The sequence below is a fragment of the Manacus candei genome, unplaced genomic scaffold, assembly GCF_025592945.1.
Source record: "Manacus candei isolate 608988 ecotype Guabito, Panama unplaced genomic scaffold, ASM2559294v1 h1tg000014l, whole genome shotgun sequence".
Classification (NCBI taxonomy): domain Eukaryota; kingdom Metazoa; phylum Chordata; class Aves; order Passeriformes; family Pipridae; genus Manacus; species Manacus candei.
Window position 1 is genome coordinate 31,922,684 of NW_026138062.1, and position 25,228 is coordinate 31,947,911.

Consider the following 25,228-nt stretch of genomic DNA (forward strand, 5'->3'; position numbering starts at 1 on the left):
TATCCGCTCACGGATCCCGCAGCAATGTGGCAGATAAATGAGTTACAAATGTCTATAAAATTCACAAACTTGCATCAGAAGTGGACTTAAAGGCTCAGCAAGTGCTTGGAGAGGCGACTGCAACACTGGCAGCTTCCTTTATGAGCATTTATTTTCTCAGCTTTTGGAAATAAGACCCATCTGATCCTAGTGGAGAGAGAGAGGCAGAAGGATTGCTGCAAAGTAATAAATATAAACAAAAAAATCTGTAGGGCCTGTAAACAGCTTTTTGTCTTCTAAATAAACTATACACCTTGATGTACCTATGTCATACCTTGGTAATTCACTTCCCATTTCATAGCCCAAATGTATATAAATATGTGCCCAAAGGGGGAAGAGGAGGTGATGAGAGCTGGAGCTGGCTCTACTTCATTCTTCATGCAGCACTAAGTCCCTGGACCATGCCTGCCCCAGGCTGCAGAAGCAGCAGCCTTGCACTGCTCAAGGTATCCTCCAGGCTGACCAGAGAGGCTGCAGCCTGCCAGGAAGACCTCCTCACCATCTTGCTCCCCTCCCTTTCCAGGCAGGGCATCTGATGGCCTCCAGCTCAACTGTGCTATTGCCAGACTACAAAATTTTGTCACCTCGTAAAAATTTATAGCACAGGTAGTTTATACCATTACACCTCTTGAACTAAACACTCAGTCAATTCATGGTTCCCTCTGGTGGGAGGAAAACCAGATTTCTTGGATCAGGTGTTGTGTTTGTGCAGCCCTGATGGTTTACAACATTGCTGAGAGCCTGTTACAGAGCCCTGAGCACAGAAGGCAGCAATACACCAGCCAGTTCGCTGCTGAGAGCCAAACTGCCATGTCAGCCAGGATCTCACCAGGGCATACCATTGGCTCTGCTTTTCCTCCAGGTCCCAGAGTATGTCTTGCCTGGGAGGTGCTGCTCTGGCTTGGGACATGCACCCCAGAAAGGGACAGCCCCGAGGGAAGTTTTGTCTTAGAAGCTCCTGAGAGCTGAACAGGTGGGACTGAGAAGTTTCTACTCAGGTCTTCTCATCCCCTGCAAGGGTTGATCCCATAAAAAAAAAAAATCAGAAGTACATTATACATCTGAGGTTATGGGGGAAGTGTTAAAACTCATTTTTCCCTGAAAAACACAAAAACAAACAAACAAAAAAAAGAAAACCAACAAAGTTTTGTGTATTATTCTTCATAAGGAAGAAAACGTTTCTACTAACAGGAAAGAACTAAAGTAGAAACTAATCCCACTTGCTGTGAATTTGTAGTATTTAGAAAAAATCATTGCTGTCATTCCCGCTGCTTTGTTCAGTGCCAATGACAGTGACCACCTCTCCTGCACTTCAGACTCCCATGGACCTCCTGGGACTTGGACCAGAAACACATTTGGGTGACCTCAGGAGAGCTGGGATCATATAACAATGCTTCACCATATGGTGTTGTGAATAATTCTTGTGATGAGAAAAAGGCTTTTGACAGTTAAATTCATCATGTAGGAGGTATGTCATTAAGGGAGAAATATGTCATTAAGGGAGGCAGGGAGTTTTCAGAGTAGATTCTTTTTTAAAAAAATTTAATTTTTTAACAAAGAATATTGGAAGTCCCATGGCCCATTCCCACAGAAGGGGACTGCTCACTCAACTCTCAGAGCAAGGAACTCACACATCTTCTTGTGCCTGTAGCTTTTCTGCCCTACTTTAATATTTTCCCTGGCTTCTCTCTGCCTCGCTGGCACTTTTGCCACTCCTTCAGAAACACAGAAAACATTACAAAATAATAGCCAGCAACATGTCAGCACCCACAAGTGTCCTGGCTGCAGGCTGCTGTTATTTCAACTTTCTGGTTTCTTAAAAATATTAATTTTCTCAGAACTGTTTGACAGTGGTGTTCCTGTTCAACTAGTCAGGAAAAATAAAAAGGGTGGGCTTAACAAGCCCACATCAGCTATAGCCTTGAGATGGCTGGTGAAAGGTGGTGGTTTGGCAATTCATGAGTGGTACATCCAAGACAGGAAGAGCCTTCTCTTTTCTTTTCCATGCCTCCTTTTCTTGGCTTTGCTTGAGTGAAGGAGGAACAGGACTGAACTTTCTCTGCTGAAGTTGAAGTCTGGCACCTAAAACTGACTTCTTCACCCTGAATAAGGGCATTTTCACCTAAGCAGTTTTTGCAAGCAGAATGAACAGATAAAGTTTTCTAAGTGACTCGAAAGCAACACAATACAGTGCATGCAAAAAAGGGCAAGTTGGGTGTTTAAACATGCTTGGACTTATATGGTCCCTGTCCTATTCATTGTTTTTGTCCATTTCTGTTCCCACTTCCTTTAGTCTTGACATTTCCATTCCTTAAGACGTTTAACAAAGATGCCACAAACTCAATGCTTGGTGCACAGCTATGCTGACAAAATCCCTCAAGCCTGTGAGTAACTCTACTGGAATAGAAGAATTGTCAAATTTACTGCAGTGTTACTATGGAATAAGCTATTGCACCAAAATACTCTTATACTGGTATGGTTACTTCCATAGGTTTTCTAAATAGAAACAGTGACTTTAAGAAAAAAATAATTCAAATAACAAAAACCCCTCCAAACCCCTGGGTCTGTTGGAAAAACATCTGTTTAGCCACAGGCCCCAGCAATCTCCAACAAAAGTTACAGTTATTTATGTGGCACTGGAAAAACAAACAGCAACATGAACTCCTCGCAGAGTTATCATAATAGCCTCTCCTGAGGTACTCTGTACTTCATGCTGCAGGCAGAGAAACTAGACAGATTAAACAGTAAGATCATGTTACAATTTGTTACATTCAGTATCTTTATTTCACTTCTGAGATTGTTATAAAAACAATAGAACATTCATCCTGTCATTTACAAAGACATTCTTCCCACAGTTACTCTGCACAATCTTGTCAAGAAATAAACCAGAAGCTTTGCACTCACATCACAAAAATATTTTGAATAAAAATACAATTTTGTATTTTACAACATGTTTAATCTGAAGCATTGAGTAAACTGGTAACAACATTTCATTCTAGAAACACAGTTAAAAATAAAGTAGTCTACCTAAGAAACTGCATGTTAAACATGCAGAGCCCTGTTGCTCTTCAGAAAATAAACCACCATCCTCCACCGAGCTGTCTTTGCAGACTGACTATGGAGTCCCCTCTGCTCAAAGTCCTCGCTACTGTCGGCATTTCTGCCCTAGATGCACAGATGGGGGAAGTGCCAGATCACTGCTCACATATGAGCACTGAAGGGAGCAAGTGCCCCACAGCCCACGGCTGGATTGCAGGAGGTGATTACCGCATCGGTTTGCACAAGCACACGGCGGATCTCCTTGAACGGGTGTGCAGTCTTTGCCTATTCAGGGGCTTCTTTGTAAGTGAAGGGTGAGGTTTTTTTAGAAGATTTGACAGGAAACTCACACTGGACCCTGATTACACAAAATGAGGCAGATTCCCAAGGCAAAACCATACCACTATCTCCATCAGACCAGCGTGTATTTTCCCTAGCCCATCATTATGCAATTTGCTGGCTGAGAGCTGCACACTGCCATGCACAGGCAGCACCACAGGCAGGATGCTTAGGAGAAGGCTTTGGCAACTGCTGTGCCCAGCTCAAGCCAGTCACTGCTCTGCAGCAATATTTAAAAACTGTTCTGAAGGCAATTGCACCAAAGGCTGCATTAGTTCCACGGGTCACGGCACCATGAGATGATACGATTATACAGCAACAAATCCCAATTTACCTACAAATTAGATATCCAGCTGGTGCCATCTGCCTGTCAGTGGTTACATATCACCCAGCCTCTATGGGAAGAGCCTGCCGGGTCTCCTCCATGCTGGGGCTGCTTTTTCACACACTGTGCTGTGGCTGGGCCATTCCACAGCACACAGCAGAGACTGGATGAATGGTAACTGCTAGTGAAGCAGCAGGACAGACCAGTGCCCACCAGCATGGCACCTGCACTCTTCCAGATTTGCCCTGCCCAGGCCCCTTGAATCCCCTCAAACTCAGGGGAGGTATGTATGCCTGGCTTCTCAGAAAGACCAGGCTCAGACTCATTTTGTATTACCAACAGCAAAATATATAACATACACACACACACACACATGCAACAAATAAATTGGGCGTGACCTGGGTCCATTTTGTGTTAAATGAATATCACATTTTGTTACATACTGCAAAGGCATCTGACTGCTGGTGTAATGCATTGCAAGGTGATTCATGGCCATGCCATAGAGAAAGCCATTTGGCATTTCATATATTTAGGGAGAGCTATTTCTTCTCCACAGTGCACCAGGCACCAACAAATAAATATACAGCAGTTTGAAATGTTTTCTTCTTCAGCAAATCCTATCAGTCTATAAATAATTTTTATGCATTTTTTAATACTTCATCACTTACACTGAATTTTTGACCTTAATCTCAATACCAAAATATACAATAATGCAAAGAGAGACCATTTTAAGACTAGATCTAGAGGACAAATACATTAATCATTATGATAAGATACTAATTCTTTTCTATTTCTATGCATAATTCAAGAAAAATATAATCTTAAATTACAAATTAAAATAGTATTTCATAGGTAAGTTTTAATTTACAGTATAGAATCATAGAATCAGAGTTTTCAGATTAAAAGGAACCCTGGGAGGTCATTTAGTCATCTTCTAGTAATCTAGTAGATAAACATCACATTAAATACAGCATAATCAGCTTTAGTAGATAAATAATTCTTAATTAACACAAAGCACATTTCCTTTAAAATATTCTTTCCAGTGAGTGACATCATTCACATAGCAATAAAAATACAATTATAGCTGAAGGCAATGCAGGCCTAGAGTTCAGAGAACGGAGAAAAATGACCACACTGCTTTATACTGAGGACCCTCCTAATGCAGTAATTCACAAGGCAGGCAAAATAACATGGGACTTTTTCCCATTCTCTCTCTACTTCTACTAATAAAAAATGATGCTAATACTTTGCTATTTTATCTTGCTGAGAGAAAAACAAGAGGCCCTCAGACATTCAATAATACTTTGGGATGAAATGCTGCCAGGGCCAGTTGCTCAAAGGAGAACCTCCAACCAACTTGTAAGAGGCTTGGACCAACAGCTCCACGGACTCAGACCCTGGCAAAAGCAGCAATAAAGTGCTGGACTACTACACCAAAATACTGAGAGTTAAAGTCTCTGCGCTCAACACAAATGGCACGCAGAGACCATCCTACTAAGTTACCACAAGTTTCCAGCAGGTAAGTAGCCAGGTAGCAGCAGAGTGACAGCTCTGTGCAACTTGCTCTGAGGAGGAATGGGGTGCCCTAGCCCTGCCATGTCCCTGGGTACAGAGCAACAGGGCACAGGGTCAGGCATGCAGCTTTCTGCCAACTGAAAGACATCCCAGTTCCTGGTCTTTGCTTTTTTTTTTTTCTGAGCAAATCAAAGAGAAGCCCTTCCCATCTCTTCCCAGCAAGATGGCATGACCCCTGAAATCCCCAGACATATTCCTGCTTCTTTTCCCCCAAGAAAGACACAGTTCCTTTAGCTGAAGTTCCCCACTGGCATCCTGAAGTCAGATGCAGCCTCAGTAGTAGTTAACTGATTTACCCAGAGCTCCCAGCAGCACAGACTCATTTCCCCCTGCTCCTCTCCCTGCATCTGCTTTAGGAAAGGAGGTGTTCTTTACCCTGGCACTGCTTTGTGCAATTCTCTCCCATCTTTCTTCTCAGTCACAATCCCTGCTCCAGTCAGGTTCTGGTTCTGCTTAAGCAACATCAGCATTAAACCCTAATATGGAAAAGTAAGCCATTTTGTTTCAACCCAGTCTTCTCTTGGAGAATTTGACATTCAGACTCTTCCATCACCCCACATTTTCAAAATACACTTAAACCTGTCCAACTCAGCAAGGCAAAACCAAGAAGGGGAAAACATCTGCTCAACAAAAGGTTCCAGGGAAAATTGCGATACAACTCCAACCACAGGAATTAAGGACTGGTCATAAACCAAATGTACTAAACCAGAGAAAATTATTTCTGGAAGCCATATGCTAGCAATCTCTTCTCAATGTCAATGTCCTGCAGTATCAGGCAATGTAAATGCTGAAGCAATCAGCAATTGTGCACTTATTTCAGATTTCCCACAGGGATGCAAGAAAAAGGACAGTGAGTGATGTATTCAAAGGGGCAGCTCTATTTATACCTTCTTTCTACCCTCTTGGAGTAGTAAGTAATGAAGAATATAGTAACAATAAAAGCAACAAATATGAAAGAGATAAAGGCTAATAATGACTTTCTGGTTCGGAAGAAGTGGCATTCAGGACACGAGACAACCTGTTCTGGACACAGCAACTCAGGAGTTTTAGGACCAGGAAAACCATTATTGTCAATTATTTCTCTGTAATGTTTCATAGAAGGCTTTGGTTCATACTGATTTGCAACGTAACTGTAGAGACCATATTTAGGAGCAGTCTTGTCATTAAAAGAATAGACAAAATATCCTTGCAGGTTAACGTTATCCAAGGTGTAAGCTGCAAAAGAAAACAAAGGGTTGAAGCAATGAATCAATGTCACTTTGGCATTCAAGAGCAGTACCATATGCCCATACATAAAGGAGGGGCAGGGGGATGTTAAACCCACATCTGCACTTCTCCTTCCCAAAATAAGGTAAGGTACAAGTACATCTGTGAAGTGTTTCTCATAAAAAGTAAGAATCTGTCAGCCATTGCCAGACAGTGTGATCTGCGAGTATCCTGCAATTTATTTCCCCTCTGCTTGGTAAACACAGCTGTGAGTGCCTGACTGTGTGTAACGATCAGCACGGAGCCTATCATGAAAAGGTGGCTCTTTGTTATGCATGAAAGAATGCAGGTTTGGAGTTCCCTGCACCTACACTTCTGCAGCCTGTGCCTCTGATTGCTCCTTCTCCCTTTGCAGGGCACCTCCTGATGGGGACAGTCAAGGAACTGAGGACGTCAGGCTGCACTTCTCACTAGCAAAGGCACAGTGACACAAGAAAAAGATGTGCACCCATGCTGAGGTCATGTACTGGGATATCACCAGTGCAAGTGGAAAGGTTATGCAAATCACAGCCCTCTCTTGTTATTGACCAAAGTTTCTGATCCAAGATGACCTGTATTAGTCTTTATTGAGAACATGTCCACAATCCATACTGCTAACTCAGCTACTGGAAGAGGTCCAGCACCTGGAGTGTTAACCTTGAGCCATGCATCCCGCTTGACAAAAACAATCAATCCAAGGTAGTAAACACAAAGTGTAATACTTTATCTCTCAAATCACTGTTTTAACAAATTAAAGGAACATCTAGCAGATGAACACGGGACTGAAAGCTAACAAATGATGAATTTTCATACACCTCTGGAAATAATTTTCTGCGGCCACATGCAAGATATTTAGCATGTCTAATGTACTTTTCACATCTAAAATGAAATAATATTTACCTGCCCTTTTACAGAGCTGCTACCCTGGATAATTAGTTTGTGTTTTAGAGCTGCAGGTGGATTTAATGGTGTTACATAAATGGTTACTGCTGGTTTTTGTTTTCAATTGGCAAAGATGAACTTAAACAGGGTACAAAGCACTTCAAAACACAGCCTCAGTCTAAAGGGTCCTGTACTGCATTCTGGAATCATTTATCTGCACAAACCTGTTGGCTCACCTGGAACAATGCAGGTGAGCAACATTACATGCACAAATATTTCCACATGCAGTCCCTGAAACCAGCTGGAGAAAGAAGGCACAACAGGGACTTTACGAGAAGAGCATACATGTACCAAATCCCCTATTATTCCTCTACAGTGTGACATTGAGGTAAGGACACAAGATTTGTAATCCACCTTCGTTACTGCACAGGGTCTTGCAGAAAAAAAATGCAAGTATTGGAGAAACCTGAATCAGTCATGATGCCAAGGTTATGTAATGACAAGAAGGACAAAAGCACCAAAAGCACAATACGAGAGCTGATGGACCAAACACTACAGAGGAGTGTATGCTGTCTAAAGTGGGAGAGTGATGGCTAGTTAGCAGGGATATATTTATCCATGACAAAGAAGGTAAAAAGATAGGAACATAGGCTCACATGTGATGCTTAGGCTGAAAAACACAGGAGCCTATTTACAGTCTGGACAGAAGAGGGGAGAAAGAAGTGACTGGGGGGGATATTGTACTAGAACAGTACAAATGGCAAAGTTCTGTAAAAAACGGGGATGAGCAGGTGTTCTCGCTAATGGGAATTGGGAGAAAAACTCATTTCCATAGGTACTTTGAAAACAGAAGTGCCAAGAACTGGTATGGTCTAAAGTGGTAGGAAGGAGAGACAAGCAATACAGAAGAAACAGTTTGAAACCACAAGCCCAAATATAGCCCAAAGATATGTTTTTTAACTACAGATGTACAAAATATGCAGCCAATGCTGCAAAATGCTGGAGAATGAAATTTTGAGCACTTGATATTAAATTCAGTAATTTGTGAAAGAGGTGGAAATTACAGAGGAGGAAGTTAAAGCCAATACTTAATGGAGCGGGCAGGATGACCTAGCAAATTATGGAACTGCCAGACATCCTTCACTACCTATCAAAAGAGTGGAACAGATTATATAAGGCTTGATAAATAAGAATTACAGGAGATAATACATGATTCATGCCAATGAGCTTTACCTTATGGAAAATAAAACTTGTCAGACTAACTTGACATCTTTTTTATGAGATCAGCCGATCAATAAAGTAATGATGTTTTAAGTTATATACTTAGAACTTCACAAGGCAACTGACTTGGTATTATATGGCATTTAGATCAAGAAAATAGAGTGTTTTAAGGTCAAGGGGAGCCCATAATAAACAGATTTCAACTGGTCTCAAACAGAAGTAATAAGTCAGTCTAGAAATGCAATTGGAGGTAAGTAAGTGTCACAGTAGGTAAATTTCTACCATGATCATGGAGACTGGATTTTAGCACTGAGTTATTTAATGATCTTAAATATATCAGCAACCTGAAATAAATGTAAAACTATTTCTCACAAAGTTGCAAATAACACAAAGATTAGAGACATAATTCAGCAAGTGTTGCAAGGTTTGCACAAGCAAGCAGCTGGCATTTGAAATGACCAAATGTGAAGATGTCAAAGAACAAGCAGACCTACTTTGGTAGAGGCAGTTCTGCTTGGTGGGGGTGGGGGAAGATTTCTGCCTCTGTTTTAAAGTTTAAAATCTCAGTAAATCACCACAGAGTGTGTGTAACCAACATGCTGTCATGGTCAAAAGGGCTAATGACCTGCTTGGATGTAGGAAAGAGGACGGTAAGAGGTTACATTATACCTGCCTGAGATATAAGTGTGGTTATGGCAGGAATGGTGTGTCCAGGTCTGGGTTTACCCCTCTCATAAGGAATACTGGCACACAGGGAAAAGCTTAATAATTCACAAGTTTGAAATGATGTTTTATAGCAAGGGACACAAAGAGCTTTGTCTGTATTATCTATCAAAGAGATAAATGAGGGATAGCTTGTCTTCTGTCTGTGAATACCTACAAAAGTAAAATACATGTGGAAAGGCATAACAATAATTGCTTAAAGATGAAGCTAAAGAAATTAATACTAGAAGCAAGATTTATCTATATCTGTACATACACTACAACAGCTTATAGTGAGGTGCAGAAGATTCTTCCTCAGTAAAAATTATCTCATTTGGTCTTGCGCTTTTCGGGAAAAACAGCACATGTTGTATGACAGGATGACTCAAAATGCCTCCTTTTTGCCTTATAATTTACAAATCTTTGAGACAGAGAAAAAGACTGGTTTGTGTTCTGAATAGCAGGAAACAGTCCAGGAAACGGCATAATGAGGTAGACAGCTGAATTATTATGAAGATTACTGTTGGATAAGATCACTGTTGGATAAGATACAGAGACAGCTGAGGAACAGAACTCTTACCCAGCCCTGAGGCACATCAGTGGAGAGAGGTAACAAAGCAAAGCAACAGTAGAAGTGCGATAAGATGAAATACTGACTAAATACATGTGGAGCTACTCACATAACATGTATTTTAATTTATTGAATCCATAGAAAAGTTCTTCTGCTGTCTTATGCAGAATATGAGCAAGGTCAGTCTTCCTTATGTTTAGTAACACCAATCAATCATAAATCAAGTGGAAAACTATCTGTTATGCTGTCGTAACATTTTATTTATGAAGTATTCGACAGAGGACTTTTTTTTTTAAGTTAAACATCCTCTATCACACCATGTACATTAATATAATAGTGGGATTTGTGACTTATAAACTGCCTATGGTTCCTTACCTTTTAAAGCTTCATTGATGTAATTCTGTATGTAATACACTCGGAGCTTATCATGCACTGTATTTTGGTCATCGTCGATTCCATTAGCCATAACATAAATTGGGATATCGCCATACTTTGATTTAACCCACATGAGCAATTTACGCAGTCCCCAGGGCACTACTGCAGCTCTGCTGGGAGAGTGGAGCCATGTGATGTCATTGATCATTTGAACTTCAAGGTAGTGGTCGTATTTTACTGCATCTTCTTTCTCCGAGCCCACAAGGGTAGTAGTGTAGTGACTCAAGGCAAAGAAATCAAATGAGCCCTGTATTAACTTCTTTTCGTCTTCTGAGAAATAAGGCAAGTGAAAATTATACAGGTCAACACTGTTTATTCGGTGAAGCCATGCTCTCATTACCTCTGGGTAGTCACCATTCCCAAAGATGGGCTCCGCAAGCCAGCCAATGTCGAACTCTAAAATTCTGTCAGCAACTTCTTGGTCATTCCTGGAAAAGGGACAAGCTGGTTCTACCCAGTCAGCTTGCAAAGCTATAGATATTTTACCCTTCTGAGATCTCCTGAATTCTTTGTCATAAAGACGCCATACTTGCGCATGGGCTTTCAAAAGGTTGTGCCCTGCGGTATATGTCAGGTTTTTCACAGACGGTTCATTCATGGTGATCCAAAATTTGACATGGTCCCCAAGACTTGTAAAGCAGAATCTGGCATACTCAACAAAAGCCTGAACAGTTTCTGTGTTTTCCCAAGCTCCATATTTGGCAAGGGAAACCGGAAGCTCTTGATTCTCAATCATAGGTTGCCATAAAGCAACAACAGGAGTTATGTTAACTCTGAGAAGTTCACTAGCAAAACACTGATAATAATGTACAAGTGTATGGTTGATTAGAGAAAGGTTACCTAAAGGAAGGATTAAAGACCATTTCAGTGAAAAATGGAAGTGAGTGACATGCATTTCTTGCAGAAGAGAGATCTGGAGCCTGATAGCAGCAAAGTCAACACACTGACGCCTGCGTTTCGAGGTGTAAACTCCATCCACTTTAATAAGCTTCTTCGTCTGGTGAACATCCCACACATAAACACTAGAGTCAAGAAACTGGGCAGGTGTCGTGTCTACCTAGGTAGAATAAGAAACATACCAAATTCAAGCTGTTTGAACTAGGTAGGTGGGAACATCATAACCATCAGGCACAACAAGTAAAAGAAAATTTTAAGTCAAAAAATTGTATTTAGCATCTCTGATACTGGCATATGAATGGGCTTATATGAATGAATTAATTTTCTATTAACATGTGAGGTCAGCAAAGTACCAAATCTATGTATCATTTTCACCCTACTTTTCAAACAAACTTATGCTAATGGTCACCATGTTTATATCTTCTCCAAGTTGTTCCAGTTTGCATAAGAAACAAGTGATTGATCAGGGATAAGGCACTAAGCCTGTGACAGATCTCCAGAGAAGCAGACCTTCAGTCAAGACTACAGTAATTTTTAAAATGTTTTTCTTTCAAGATTAAGAAAGGCCTACAGAGAGACTGTCTGTTGTAAATTACCCAGTACATTCAGTTTCAAGATCACTCCCTGAATGCAGTAAAAGAATGAATGCAACATCACTTCTCTGTTCTGTTCTTTTCCTGACTATGATGAAAGATGAGTAATGCTCTGCACTTGATTTTAGCACAAATTCAGTGACAAGCAAAATTTTTCCTTCTTGCTAAAGACATCCTTTTTTATTTAACTCATACTGAACTCATTTCCCAGCTATTTCAGCAGGCTGTTGGTAATTGAATCAATTTTGTTTTGGGCCTCTGAGAAAACCCACTATATGTCACTCCAACAAAAAAAACCCACTTCCCATAAGGCTTTAGAGTTTCAAATGTCAGAACTGCCTGTATGACATATTAATACAGCAGAAGATTATCTTCTCAGGGTCATTCAGAATTATACCTTCACTTTTTAATGAACATCACCAACACAGTAAGGACTAGAAAACAAAAAGTTCAATTACTTAAAATAACACCCAGTGTAAAATCTCCTCAGTCGTACTTTGGGTAACTCTTTCTAGATCCAAACCACAGGATACTAGTACCACATGCCTTTATTTGTCCTCTTCTCTTTTCAACCTTTGGTGTGTGATTCCCCCTGAGTTCAGATTTCCTTGTCCTGCCCTCTGTTTGAAAAGCAGGTGTCAGCCTACAACCAGTGTTCAACTTGTAGCTCAGGCTCTGCAAACTGTGTAAAGAAGCTGCTGAAAATCAGTTGCTATTTTCTCCGGAGAGGTCAGTACTGTGCTTATAGAAGAAAGTAATAAAAAACAGCATGTCTGAGGGAAATTGCTTTTCTGGAGAATTGTCCCTTGTAGATTACTAAAGCATGCATTTCCACTAATACTGTGGGAATGCTGTCAAAACAGTTTTTCCACTGTGATGCATCTACAAATCACACTACCTAAGCCTTACAGCACAAAATGTTTGAATGGCCTTCTGAAATGAAAATATTCAGCTTTGAAGGTTTTAGGGATGGGAGGGATTTTTTTAACTGTCGTAGGCTGACTGACTCCGCAACTTCATAGTTGCTATTGATTCCAAAAGCAGCAATTCCACTTCCAATTCTTAATCTATCTGAGAGCTAGGAGGATAATGACTTGAATTTTCTCGGAAATCAGTGCACCAGGTAAGGAAGCTGCAGTATTTTTCAAGAGAAAACAGTCAGATCTTATTTCTGGAGTGAGAAAAAACAAATAAGCCCCTCACACTCTAGCCTTAAGAAAGATTCTGTCTTTGTGGAAAATGTAAACTAAAAATTCTGTTCTTGGATCAAGCCTTTGAATTTACACCTCTTTACTGTGGTTAGAAAAGCCCTGCAAACCAAAACAGCATCTGAGAATTACAGAGCCAAACAGTTAAAGAGATCATAACTAAGCTACAGCTTTTATTCATGCTATAAAGTCTTAAAATTTGAAAGATTCTCCCAAAGTATCAAATTAGTTGAAATAAAGAGTAAGAGCTGTGAATTGGATCCATAATCTAGCTAGGTGCTATCCAGGGGCACTGCAGGCCTCCATCAGACACAGTATGACATAAAATTAAAAAGAAGGAATACAGAAATTTCACCTAAATCTTTTTTACTTCCTTTTACACAAAATCACTCTAATGACAGCATCAGGATATATATGCACAAGATGTAGAAACACATCACTGGAATTTTAAGAGTTTTCAGGAAGTTTTCTAAAACATATATACACTTCAGCAGTTTTAATCAACTTCCCTTTGAAAAGAACTGACTTCCTGTAACAGATAACATATGTCCAGGGAAGATGAGCATCAGACCACTTTTCACTTCTGTAAGTTTTTCTAAGATGTTATTGTATCTCAATCTGACTGGTTCTCTTTGGTCAAACACAGAAAGCCTGGTGAAGAGGGAAAGACAGTGTTTGGCACAAAACCCTTGTACTCGTCTCCTTGCAGCACTGGTATGTGGTAATACACACTGGCAAAGACACTCTATTCAGCAAATGTATCACTGTGAACTCGTGCACTGATCTGGCTGGACAGTCTGCTGCCTTTACTATCAGACTCACCTGAATGTAGTTGTCAACAACTCCCCAGGCAAAGCCGCACGGAAAAATACCTTCTATGGGCTGGTTTTCAGGCAAAGGTGGGAACCCATTTTTTTGTATCAGCTTTTGATAGAATAAAAGAGAAGATTTGGGCATCAGCTTCTTGTCATGGCTTTGAAAATCAACATAAAACAATCCACGTCGAATGCTGTATCCCCTGTGCCACTCAAAGCCATCCAGGAGGGACCAGACTGTGTAGCCAAACACATTAACTCCGTCATACCGGATAGCTGAGGAAAGAACAAACCCAAATTTATCGTAGTGCTCGTTTTTCCTCTGTACATTACACTGGATCAGCAATGTTTGCTGCATTCTTGTGTAAGAACAATGCAATAGGTCAGATGAGTACTCAGGGTCTGCCTCAAAGCCTTTTCAGGGAAGATATTTCAACTGCACTCAAGGAGCCGCCAGGTTATGGGTGCACCGTGCAAGGCAGCAGAGGTACCTGGCTTGGCTTTAAATAAGCAAGATTTAGAAAGAGCAGCCATGCAGCAGTGGTTTGAGCAGTGCTGCTAATTAGGTGAGCTCTCCTTAGAGCAGAGTATGCTGCACCTGAACCATCTGCAGCAACTGAACTGGTGACTGCCCTGCACTGCCCTCTGCTAATCACACACTGCAGCTCACACCCAGGGAGCTTAAGTGCCCTTACTGCAGCACTACTCTGCATGCAAACAAAAGTTATACTCTTTTGTTTTTTCTCCTCCCCCTCCCGCCACAACAAATACGTATTGAGAAAACCCTGACAGCACTCTTGGTGTGCTCACGAATTTTTAAAACCACAGAATTTAAGTAGAAATGATAATGCAGGAAGACTCTGTTTATTTGATAATTCTGTCTTTTAACATCTTTTATGGAATAGCATTTTCCAGTTTAAATATTTAAGAATGTCTAAAAATATGCATATGTTCTAGGTCAACTGTTTGACTTCTAAGAATTACCACACACTGAAGGTTAATAGCAGGGTCTACTGGCATCTGTTAGTATTACCAGCACCATAGTTTTATTTTAAGATTCCAAATGATACTCACTTTTAGTTTTATTAAACACTGAAATTTAGCAAAATGTTCCTGGGCAAGGCTCATCTCCAAGAAAGCACAAAGGAGTGTGCTTATTTGAATTACATAATTAGACCCACCCTAATTCAGCAATGCATTTAAGCACATTCTTACATGTTCTTTTGAACTCGTGTTTGGCTCTGTAGGCAGCAAAGTTTATCTTTATTACTCACCATCTTCTGTCAACCCAAACTGAGTACTGACTGAACATAATATTTTCCAGCCTACTAACACTGAAAGCATTATTTCAGGCAACCAGAATATCAAGATCCTAATTTCCTGGTTTTATCACTGCACCTCATTACAATCAGTTACAAAGGACCACATGGATTCTTGATTGTAACCCTGTTTGAATCAATTAAATGAACAATGCAGTTAAATAAGCAACAAATTTGGCCCAGTCTCCGCCAAAGGTCATGAGAAAATGTCTAAGGAAACGGAATATTTCTCCCTCTAAAGGCATCATTCTTTTGTGTTTGGCAAATGTCAGTATTTTTCTAACGTCTGCATGCATCCATGATGACATCTGCCATACCAGCAGAGTAAAAGCCAATACAGGTTCACTGTGTTAACTGGTCTCAGTGAGAATTTCTTTGAACAGCATCTCACCCCTTCTGTAAGTCATCACACAGCACTCCCACACTTCCTGAGCACCTCGTAAAAATCCCCCTCAAATCCTTCTTTAAAAATGTATTAACTTTTAAGTGTCACCTACTAAAGAAGTAATTTGAAAAAATGTTGGAAGTTCCTAGAAGTCTGGAAGCCTCAAACACAGTATTCCACATGGATTGCACATTACTGGAAAACCACTATGAAAATTAATGTGTTCTTTTTTTTCCCCTTTTTCTTTTTCCTTTTTATGTCTCACTTGTTTTCTTTATGTCTGTTGGTGTGCAAACCAGGCAGACTGAAACCTAAACTGTCCTTGCTTCTGAAACTTAGTGGCCTTCTCCATACTACCCACTGCAAGTGACTCCTGTCCTGAGCAATCCTGCACAGTATGCCTAAAGTGTGACACTGTACAGACCAGAACTCTGCCAGAGCTGGATTAAAAATTAAACAGCAGTTCAGCACATGCTCTGCTTAGCTCAGTAATGCAAAAGTCGTCCAAGGAAACAGACTCATAAGGATCAAACACAGATCTTTAAAACCCTCTGCTTAGCTGCTCTGCAACCCCAGTGTCTGAAGGTGAGGCGTGTGAAGCCTTCAGCCCCTGCTTCCATGTGGAAGGTGCCCAGGATATATGTTTTGCCTCTGCACATGTCTGAGAAGAGCTTGGTCCCACCCTGTCAGGGGCCTGGCTGCTCCTCTGCTCCTTAAGACTCTGAATTCAGGCCTGTTAACTCCCCAGACAATGACCTAACCCCTCCACTAGCCAACATGGCCCAGAGGAACTTGCATGCCCGCCTAGTAAACATGCTCTGCCTTACAAGACACAATTCATTTATTTGTTGCACCACAGACAGAGCTGGGAAGTGAATATGACCCCAGAGTAAATGGTGAGATACCTACATATGTGAGAAGACATCTCCAACCAATTAGCAACTCTAATTAAAATTCAACTACTTTATATTACAGCTCTATTTACTCTAATCAACCTTAAATGGTGTCTGGAAGAAAAGAAAAATCAAAAATAGTAAAAGGATTTAAGGCTGTGAATCCCAAATAGAGATCCTTTCCCAGAACAAAATCAAACAAAAAAGAAAAAACCAAAAACAACAACAACAAAAACAACAACAAAAACAAACAAACAAAAAACCCCTACCAGAAACATGTACAGAGCTTGTCTACCACATGTAGTATCAGAACAGACACCTACATAAGCAGTTCAGCTGAAATCAGGAGCACACTTCTTGAGCAAATCTCTCTCATCGTGCTTTGGTTTACATTACAGAGTGGTCTCAGGATGCAAGACCTGGGTTCCTTTTAGGTGAAATTAATGCAGAAATGGACTTCAGGAGTATACACAGTGTGGACACCTGGCCCTCAACACCAACTGTTTTTACTGTACAGGCTTGCTCCAACTGGGCTGCATTTACTTGTTAATGTAGATGCAGAAATAAGAAGTTTGTCTGAATCAGTGCATGCACACAGTAAGGCAAAGATACCATCCAGATCTAGCAAGCAGCAAAGCCACCTTTATTCAGCCCTGTGTCTAAATTAATTATCCTTTCTTCTCAGTGCTATATCTCCAAAGTCATTTCACTGTCCCTTGACTGCTGGAATGAATCTCATGGCAAATAGTTCAAGAACACATATTGCAGTGCTTTATTGCTTATTTCTCTCTTCAGAGAGAAAACATGTGCCTTTGTCTTAGTTCTTTAATGAGGTACAACATGCACAATGTGTTTTGTGGATCTTTCTCAACTAAATTCCCCCAGGTATTGCATAGAGAACTTTGGTATTTACATTGCATTTTGCAGATTCTAACAGCAGAAGATTTGGGTGCAATAATTTTCATTTTAATGACAACAAAGTCCCTTCTATAGATCCAGTCTGTCTCTGCTTTCTTTTTTTTTTTTCTATAAAAGGTTTAGTCAAGTGCTAGTATTCTTAAGTTAATATGACAAGTTTGTCATACTGTTGTTGCTGTTATTACTATTTATTGAGTGACACATTAAAAGGAAAGACACTTTGTAAATTGAGATTGCTTCCAGCCAGCTGTGCTTAAAAGCCTGATCCATGTATGTATTTCCAGCAATTTGAAAACTAAGCAGAAATAGGGGCAATTGAAATATGACTCCTTCATGAAGATGAGCTCTTCATCTGACTTCATGCAAACTAGTGATACTGTACTTGCAACATAGTTACTGTTTTGCTTCCATTCTTCTGGAAAAGTACTGACTCAGGTACTTTTTCACCTTTTAATTTATTTGTAATAATTAGGTTTGTGGGATAGCAGATGAAACCAACTGGGGAGTCCTCCGCATCTGCATGAGTGCTGAGAATAAAATAAAAGCTACTTTTACTCATCCACTGTATGAAAATGGTAATGTAACACAATGGTTATCTCATCTGAACTAATAGCTACAATAATGCTCTTTTTAAAACAAGAACAGTAAACTGTAGATGAGTAAATCAGTTATTAAATTGTAAATTAATAGATGAAAATACAATGAAAGTGGAAATGGGCATCCCAACAGCTTATTGGTGACTACTAGGATTGAAAAAATCTGTTTTCCATAAGGAAATGGGAAGTTAGAAAATAACCCTCATATAAGGTGTATTTCTCTTCCTGTTTGGAAAAAATAATAGGCAAACAAATTAATTTATTTAGATTATATAACCTCAACCATTCTGTTTTCTTTAAACTGACGTAAATTCAGATTACTGTGACTGATGCCCACCAATGTAAAATTTGTGTCAGGGCAAGGTGCAGAATGAAAAGGTTCCAATTTTTCATTTTAAAATTAATTATTTCAGTCTTTGGTTTTTTTTTTTCCCCATAGGAATTCCTATTGCATAGTGTTTACCTCCTCACATATTTATTCTCATGTTTTGTACCTATGCATTCAGATAAGGAAAACAATTATTAATAAATAACAAAGTAAACTCTCCTAAGTCCACCGAGAATACAGTTCAGACATTTTGCACTTCCTCCCACCAAAGACAGTAGAATTTTTCCTGCTGACTTCAAAGACAGCAGCATCAAGCTCACCAAATGCTATCTTCAAGAAAAGAACAAACCCAGGAAAGGGATTTGAAGTCTCATTTCAAAAGTACCAAGATGAATGCTGAAGACTAAAATCAGTTTTCAGACTGGTGCTTTAACACATCTCTGTAGGCTATACTGCCTCATGATTTTTTCAAGCACATATTAATACAAACTCAGGCCTACCTTTTAAAGTTTCCATAATGAACTTTTTAAGATAGTAAATATATTTGGCATCATCTCTCTTGGTAGTACCAGAAACAAACCAGCTGTTCTCCACAATGAATATTTGGGGCTTGTTATATTCACTGTTTATCCAGTAAAGGAGTTGCCTCAGGCTGATTGATTCCAACTGCTGGAATTTCATGTGTGAGTCCAAAAGCTGGAAACTCAGGGTAGCTCCGAAAGAAAGAGCAAAAAAGTCTGCTGTTCCCTTGATATACTTCTTCTCAACTTCACTGAATTCAGGCAATTGAGATGAGAGGTTGCTCTTCATACTCTCTGGATAGTCACCATCTATAAATATGGGCTTAGCAAACCAGCCAAGCACAAAATCAAGGGATTTTTGACATTCTTTTATGTTTTTTTCAGTCATACGTTGAGGTTTTATCCAGTGTGAGCCAAGGGCAATGGACACTTTTCCTCTTTGAGTTGGACGAAAATGGTCATTGTAGAGATGCCAGACTTTAGCATGAGCCTGTTGAAAAGAAAGACTGTAATTAAAGGACCCAAAAATCCATTTTAAATAACACAATTAGTCTAAGTACAGACAGCCAGTGTCACGCTGTAATCAAATAAACACGGCACTTAAGGGCTCAGTCTTATTCTTTCATCAGTAATTTACAACACCTAAATTAACTTTTCTTAAATACCACATATCAACTAGAAATTGCTAGTTGGTTGAGGAAAGATGGATCTCAGTTTTCCAAGAGATAATATTCCAGGTAGTGAACACACTTTTAGCTAGGCACCTTAATTAACTTTTATTATTGAATTCAGACATACTTCTAGTACTTATGAAAATGAAAACGCATTTAACCAAACATATTTCAAAGCATGTTTTCATTATAGGAATATCACTTTATCTGTAGATTCACAGATATATAAAGAAGGAAAGTCTATTCTTAAGAACTGCCTAGATCTCTGAAACAATACAAAACAAAGAAACACCTTTGAACTTATTCTCTTTCAATCAGAACACACAGTATAGGAATATATAACTACCAATCTGGATTTTTAAAAGTCTGGTGAAAAGCAATTTGCCACAGGTCCTGAAAAATTATTCCAATAATTCAATTTAATTTATTAATATTTACTATTTACTCCTAGCATCTGATTTTAAGCTTTTGTCTTGGTATAATTTTATCTTTTACTGTGAGGGTGTATTTTCTACCAAATTTCTTTCCTGTGATCTTACTTAGTCGGTTGAAACAGTCTCTTGATGTTCCCTTTTAAAGCTAAGCAGATTAAGTTCCTGAAGCCTTGCATTACCTTCAGGCATTACCTTCAAGCTCTTTAACCATTCTCATCGCTCTTCTCTGATTCTCTTCCAATTTGTCATCATCAGTTTTTAACTGCAGAAGCAGAACTGGACATAAAATGCCAGTAGTAGTCTTGCCAGCAGTAAAACCAGAGACAATCTGATACACTATTTCTGCTTATATGGCCGTAGAATTACACTGTGAGCATATGCTCATCTTAACTACCATATCTCCAGACCTCTTCCTCACCTAAAACATATCTTTTCTTTGAATCTATCTTATCAAAGAATTTTGACTGCTCCATGAATCAATATCCCATCTCTTGCCATTTACACATTCATAGAAATGGTCGTTTTTTTCTAGGTCATTGGTAAAAACGTAAAAATATGAGATTTGACAACACAAAACTGGCCAATACCCCAGAGTTCTGTGCAGTCCTCCAGAAGGACCTCAGAGATGGGCAGAGAGGAACTGTCTGAAGTTCAACAAAGGCAAATGCAGAGTTCTGCACCTGGGGAGGGACAACCCCTGCACCAGTACGGGCTGGGAGCTGACCTGCTGGAAAGCAGCTCTATGGAGAAGGACCTGGAGGTCCCGGTGGACAACAAGCTGTTCATGAGCCAGTAGTGTTTTCTTGTGGTCAAGAAAGCCAACGGAATCCAGGAGTGCATTAGGAAGAGCATTGCCAGCAGGTCAAGGGAAGAGATCCTGCCCCTCTACTCAGCCCTCGTGAGGCCACATCTGGAGTGCTGTGTCCAGTTCTGGACCTCTCAGTATAGGAGAGACATGGAGCTCCTGGAGCAAGTTCAGCAGAAGGCAGTAAATGATTAAGGGGTTGGAGCACCTCTTTTAAGGAAAGGCTGAGGGAGCTGGGCCTGTTCAGCCTCAAGAGGAGATGATTGAGAGGGCACATCATCAACGTCTATAAGTATCTGGAGGGAGGGTGTCAAGAGGATGGACCAGGCTCTTCTTAGTGGTGCCAAGCAATATGACAAGAGGCAACGGGCAGAAAATGATGCAGAGGAAGTTCCACCTGAACATGAGGAAGAACTTCATTACTGTGCGGGTGACCGTGCACTGGAACAGAGCCCAGAGAGGTTGTGGAGTCTCCCTCCTAGGAGATATTCAAGAACTATCTGGACACAATCCTGTGCCATGTGCTCTAGGATAACCCTGCTTGAGCAGGGAGGTTGGACCAGATAAACCACTGTAATCCCTTCCATCCTTACCCATTCTGTGATCCCGTGAGTCTGAGATCTACTCATTAGAATAAAGCCTACCTAATAACTATTCCCAATTTACAGCTGCATTTGGAGATTCATCAGTTCGTATTTGTTCATATGTGCTGTGATGACATGAACCTCCATTCTTACCGTACAGTCATAGATCCAATGAATATATATGACAGATAATTAATCAAATTTTCACTTGCATTTTTAGCTCTCCCTGGAATATAAACTATACACAAAGACTTATAATTTTACTCCATGCAATTTGCATGTTGGCAAATTTTATAATTAATTTATTGTTAGTTGCTGTTCAGTTTGTTTTTCACATACTCTTACCATTTATGCTTTGAACTATAATCCCCTCCAGTTGCCAGCATTACTAGGAAAATAGTTTTTGACATAGTCATTGTTAATTATCCAGGAAAACAGCAAATTCTATCATTTTACTGTTCTTTCAGAATTTTAATGATCACAGCTGGGAGAAAAACAATTGGAAGTAAAGGACAAGTAAAGGTAAGATCAATAATCAAGGCTCAGTTCAGTAGCCCCCAAACAGAAATCTGCTGCCTTTGAGTATACAAAACACCTGTGCAGATCTGACACCAGCTCTACAGGAGACTAGATCCATACCCTTTTAGACTGGTCACCAAAACCCAAAAAGAATCTTGGAAACTGTGAATCGCAGTACACACCTATGTGAGTGTATCTGAATCAATCTCTCAGTCGCTCTCATTTATAATACATCAATAGCTGCAATAAACATGATGCAGCACAACCATCTGTCTGTATTAATACAACGGATTTTGATGCTAGCGAGAAATTACAGTAATGACTTCGAAGTCTCATGTCAAAAATAAGAGCTGACCTAAGTACAGACTTCATTTTACTCCACAGCAAAGCTCCATTACACTGATGAAAGAACAAAAGACATTACACATCATGACCAACACCCAACACTTTAAATATGATTTTTAAAATGCCACTGGGAACAAATTTATCACCACTTGCAACTCAAATTTGCACTCCCAAATTTTCCCTCATAAAGGAGTCATATATTCTTCCTCTGTTGGATGTGACTCATGTCCATATTTCCTGTCTCAAATGCTAAGATACCAGCACGCACACTCTCAAACACACAGTTTCATCTCTGTCATCTTGCTGCCCATCCATAAAACATCTCAAGGACTGTGGAGGACTTGCCCCGTAACTCTTGGCCTTCCCTGTTTCCTATCAGTGGAGAGAGATCTTCCAGAATTTATGTAGCTCTGGATCTACCACGAAGAAAGGAGGAAGGGAATCCTGCTGGTTATCCCTCTGTATGCACAGGGAGGGGCTATTTACTCCCTCATTGCAATGAACAAAGATGAAGTGTAGCAATGTGAGATCATCTCACTCAACTTTACTTTCTAAGCAAGTCACCTAGTCTGTCTCTACAGAAAATGAGACAACTTTTGTCTAAGACATGCAGGTGAATCACTCTTTGGGTGTCCCTCTCTCTCTACTGATAACAGACAAAACTTGTTATTCAGTTTAAACAAGACATGTTCTATAAGTAGATGAAAGCAGACAAGAAGAAGCCCACTTAAACATCTGCCCTCTGGAGTGTGCATGAAGTGGAATTGTATTATTTCCATTAAAAAAATGCTAAACCTAGAAAACAGTGACCTGAATAGCCTGGCAAGTCTCACAGAGCACTACTTATACTGAGTTAATGGATTCCCAAGTACAATCTACTCAGCACAGCAGTCACAGTGTCACACCCAGCAGGACCACTACCTAGGTCCCAATAACTCTATGGATTAGTGGCAGGATTTCATGTACCTGAATGTGAGTGGCAGATATGACTCAGGACCCAATGTGAGACCTTGGTCTTCCGGAGCAGCAACTGGAGGCCAGGGTAGCTCAAGTGACACTGTACCTCACCTGGGACAATTGAAACCTTCTAGATATCTATTACCTAAAACTGGAGTTATGTGCAGACAAAATAAGTAGGAAACAACCCACCATCAGTTCCTTTATATTTATCTGAAATCTTACTTCCAGATCACAGTGACTTATTTTTAGCTCACGTCCAACTAGGATTAAGGTCATGGCAATCCACACTTCAGTACTTCTACTGACATACAGCATGGTGACTCCATGTCCCTGTTTTTGCAAGATCCTGACGGGTACTTTGCTCCTTGTTAGCTCAGACAGGTGTGCAGTGCTCATAAATCACCTGGCTTGGTTGAAAAACCTTACTAAAAAAGGCTGCTGACAAACTGTCTCTAGGAAGGGTTGTGTAGTCACCTGTGTGTTATGAGCAGAACAGCTAAAACTTGTGTGCTGGTCTCCAGGCTGTTGAATTTGGGTAGTCTTGTTGTTATTACTTGGATTCAGAGAGCAGCACATACTGTTAAACACCAAACACTTGACTGACATCTTTCCGGGGGGTAATACCTAGATTCTTGAACTTATTGAGCCTTGAGCTAAACTGGCATTGGGAAGCTGTGGATTAGGATGGGTGCTCTCTGTGCAGAGAGAACAGGAACAGACAATCAGGAATAGACCATCAGGAAAGCTTTTAAACAGCATCCACTTTATTCCTAAAGTGCTTTCATCCCTAAGAAAATCATTAAGTTCTATATCACCATGCAAATGAAAGACATAGTTTGTCCTTAGCTAAGCCCATTTCTGTGTTTGTACTTCACTCATGTTTCAGGCTGTTTTCAAGTGGATATGTTCTTCTGCTGCTGACTTTCCCACCCATATACCCATTTGCACCACACTCTATGTTCAACTATGAAACTCTGACATTGGTCGTATTTGATGAGCCTTAAAGAGATCTCTGTATGAATCAAAGTCAGCAATGCCAAAACCAAGCCTTGATGAAGTGTCAAACACATTTCCAAAGCAGAAAAAAAAACCCTGCAACATCATAGCATGGACTAGTCCTACCTTATTCCTGCAGTGATAGCAGAAGTAATTCAACACAAGCAAACAAGCTTCACAATCTGACAAAGTCCTACTCTCTTGCAGGACAGTTCTACATAGTCCAAGAATCATTAGGTGAAGTCAATTTAGTGATACATAGACATTTGTTTACCTGACTACTCCTCTGAATTCCTGTTCATGATCATTAAGACCTTCCCGAGCCTGGCACAGATATGGATCATTCTGCAAGTTCTCAGTACTTATATTTATCATGACGCACAACCTTCACAAGTGCAAATCAAGAATTATAATTGGGAACATCACGATTTCATAATTTGTGTTCATTCCTCCAGAAAAAGTTGCCATAAGTGAACATTATCACAGATAGATATGCAGCAGAGAGACACAAAGTGACCACAACGGGGTGGAAGGAAACAAAAACCCCCTTGACCTCATTGTCTCAGGTGACTGCTGTAGGAAACCTTTCCTTTGAAGTACAGAAAGCCGAGATGTTATGGCACAGGCCCTGAGTTAAGCCTCTCTCAGGCTTACCCTGCCTTTGAAAGGCCACTCGCTGGGCTAGTGCCCTGTGGCGTGGTAGCCAGAGAGAAGGCAGCTGTACTGCCCAATGCACTCTGTACATCTCACTGTCACCATCAGAGGTTGTGCAAACACAGGTGTACACCTTTGGCAGGGATTCACCTCACCTCATTTTTGTCATCACCTGCATCTGAGCACTTCTCACGCAGAGGAGGGGGAATGCCTCCAGGTCACAATTCACTCAAGCCATTTTTAATGCCCAGGTGAGAGCAAGACGAAAAGTGCCTGTTCCCCTCCACTCACCACACGCAGAGGCTGGCACGACCACTGGAGTCAATATCCTGTCCAAATAAACTAAAGCACCAAGAGATGAGTGAGCTGGGAAAGCAGTTTGAAGTCTCCTGAGGTGCAAAGAGTCTCTGAAAT

At 40.3% G+C, this 25,228-nt stretch overlaps 1 protein-coding gene across 2 annotated transcripts in view; it reads right to left on the minus strand.

The window, feature by feature from the left end:
- Window positions 1–25,228, minus strand: part of KL (klotho) — a 55,540-nt gene that overhangs the window by 5,242 nt on the left and 25,070 nt on the right. Inside the window, exons 2-5 of one of the 2 annotated variants that reach the window (XM_051778871.1) lie at window positions 18,826–19,336; window positions 13,894–14,162; window positions 10,314–11,430; window positions 3,017–6,532 (exon numbers count right to left, since the gene is read on the minus strand). In XM_051778871.1, coding sequence (XP_051634831.1) covers window positions 6,195–6,532; window positions 10,314–11,430; window positions 13,894–14,162; window positions 18,826–19,336 — 2,235 coding nt within the window. In that variant the 3' untranslated portion in view covers window positions 3,017–6,194. Of the gene's footprint in view, window positions 1–3,016; window positions 6,533–10,313; window positions 11,431–13,893; window positions 14,163–18,825; window positions 19,337–25,228 lie in introns of those variants that run through there. The other variant, XM_051778872.1, reaches the window with a different exon arrangement.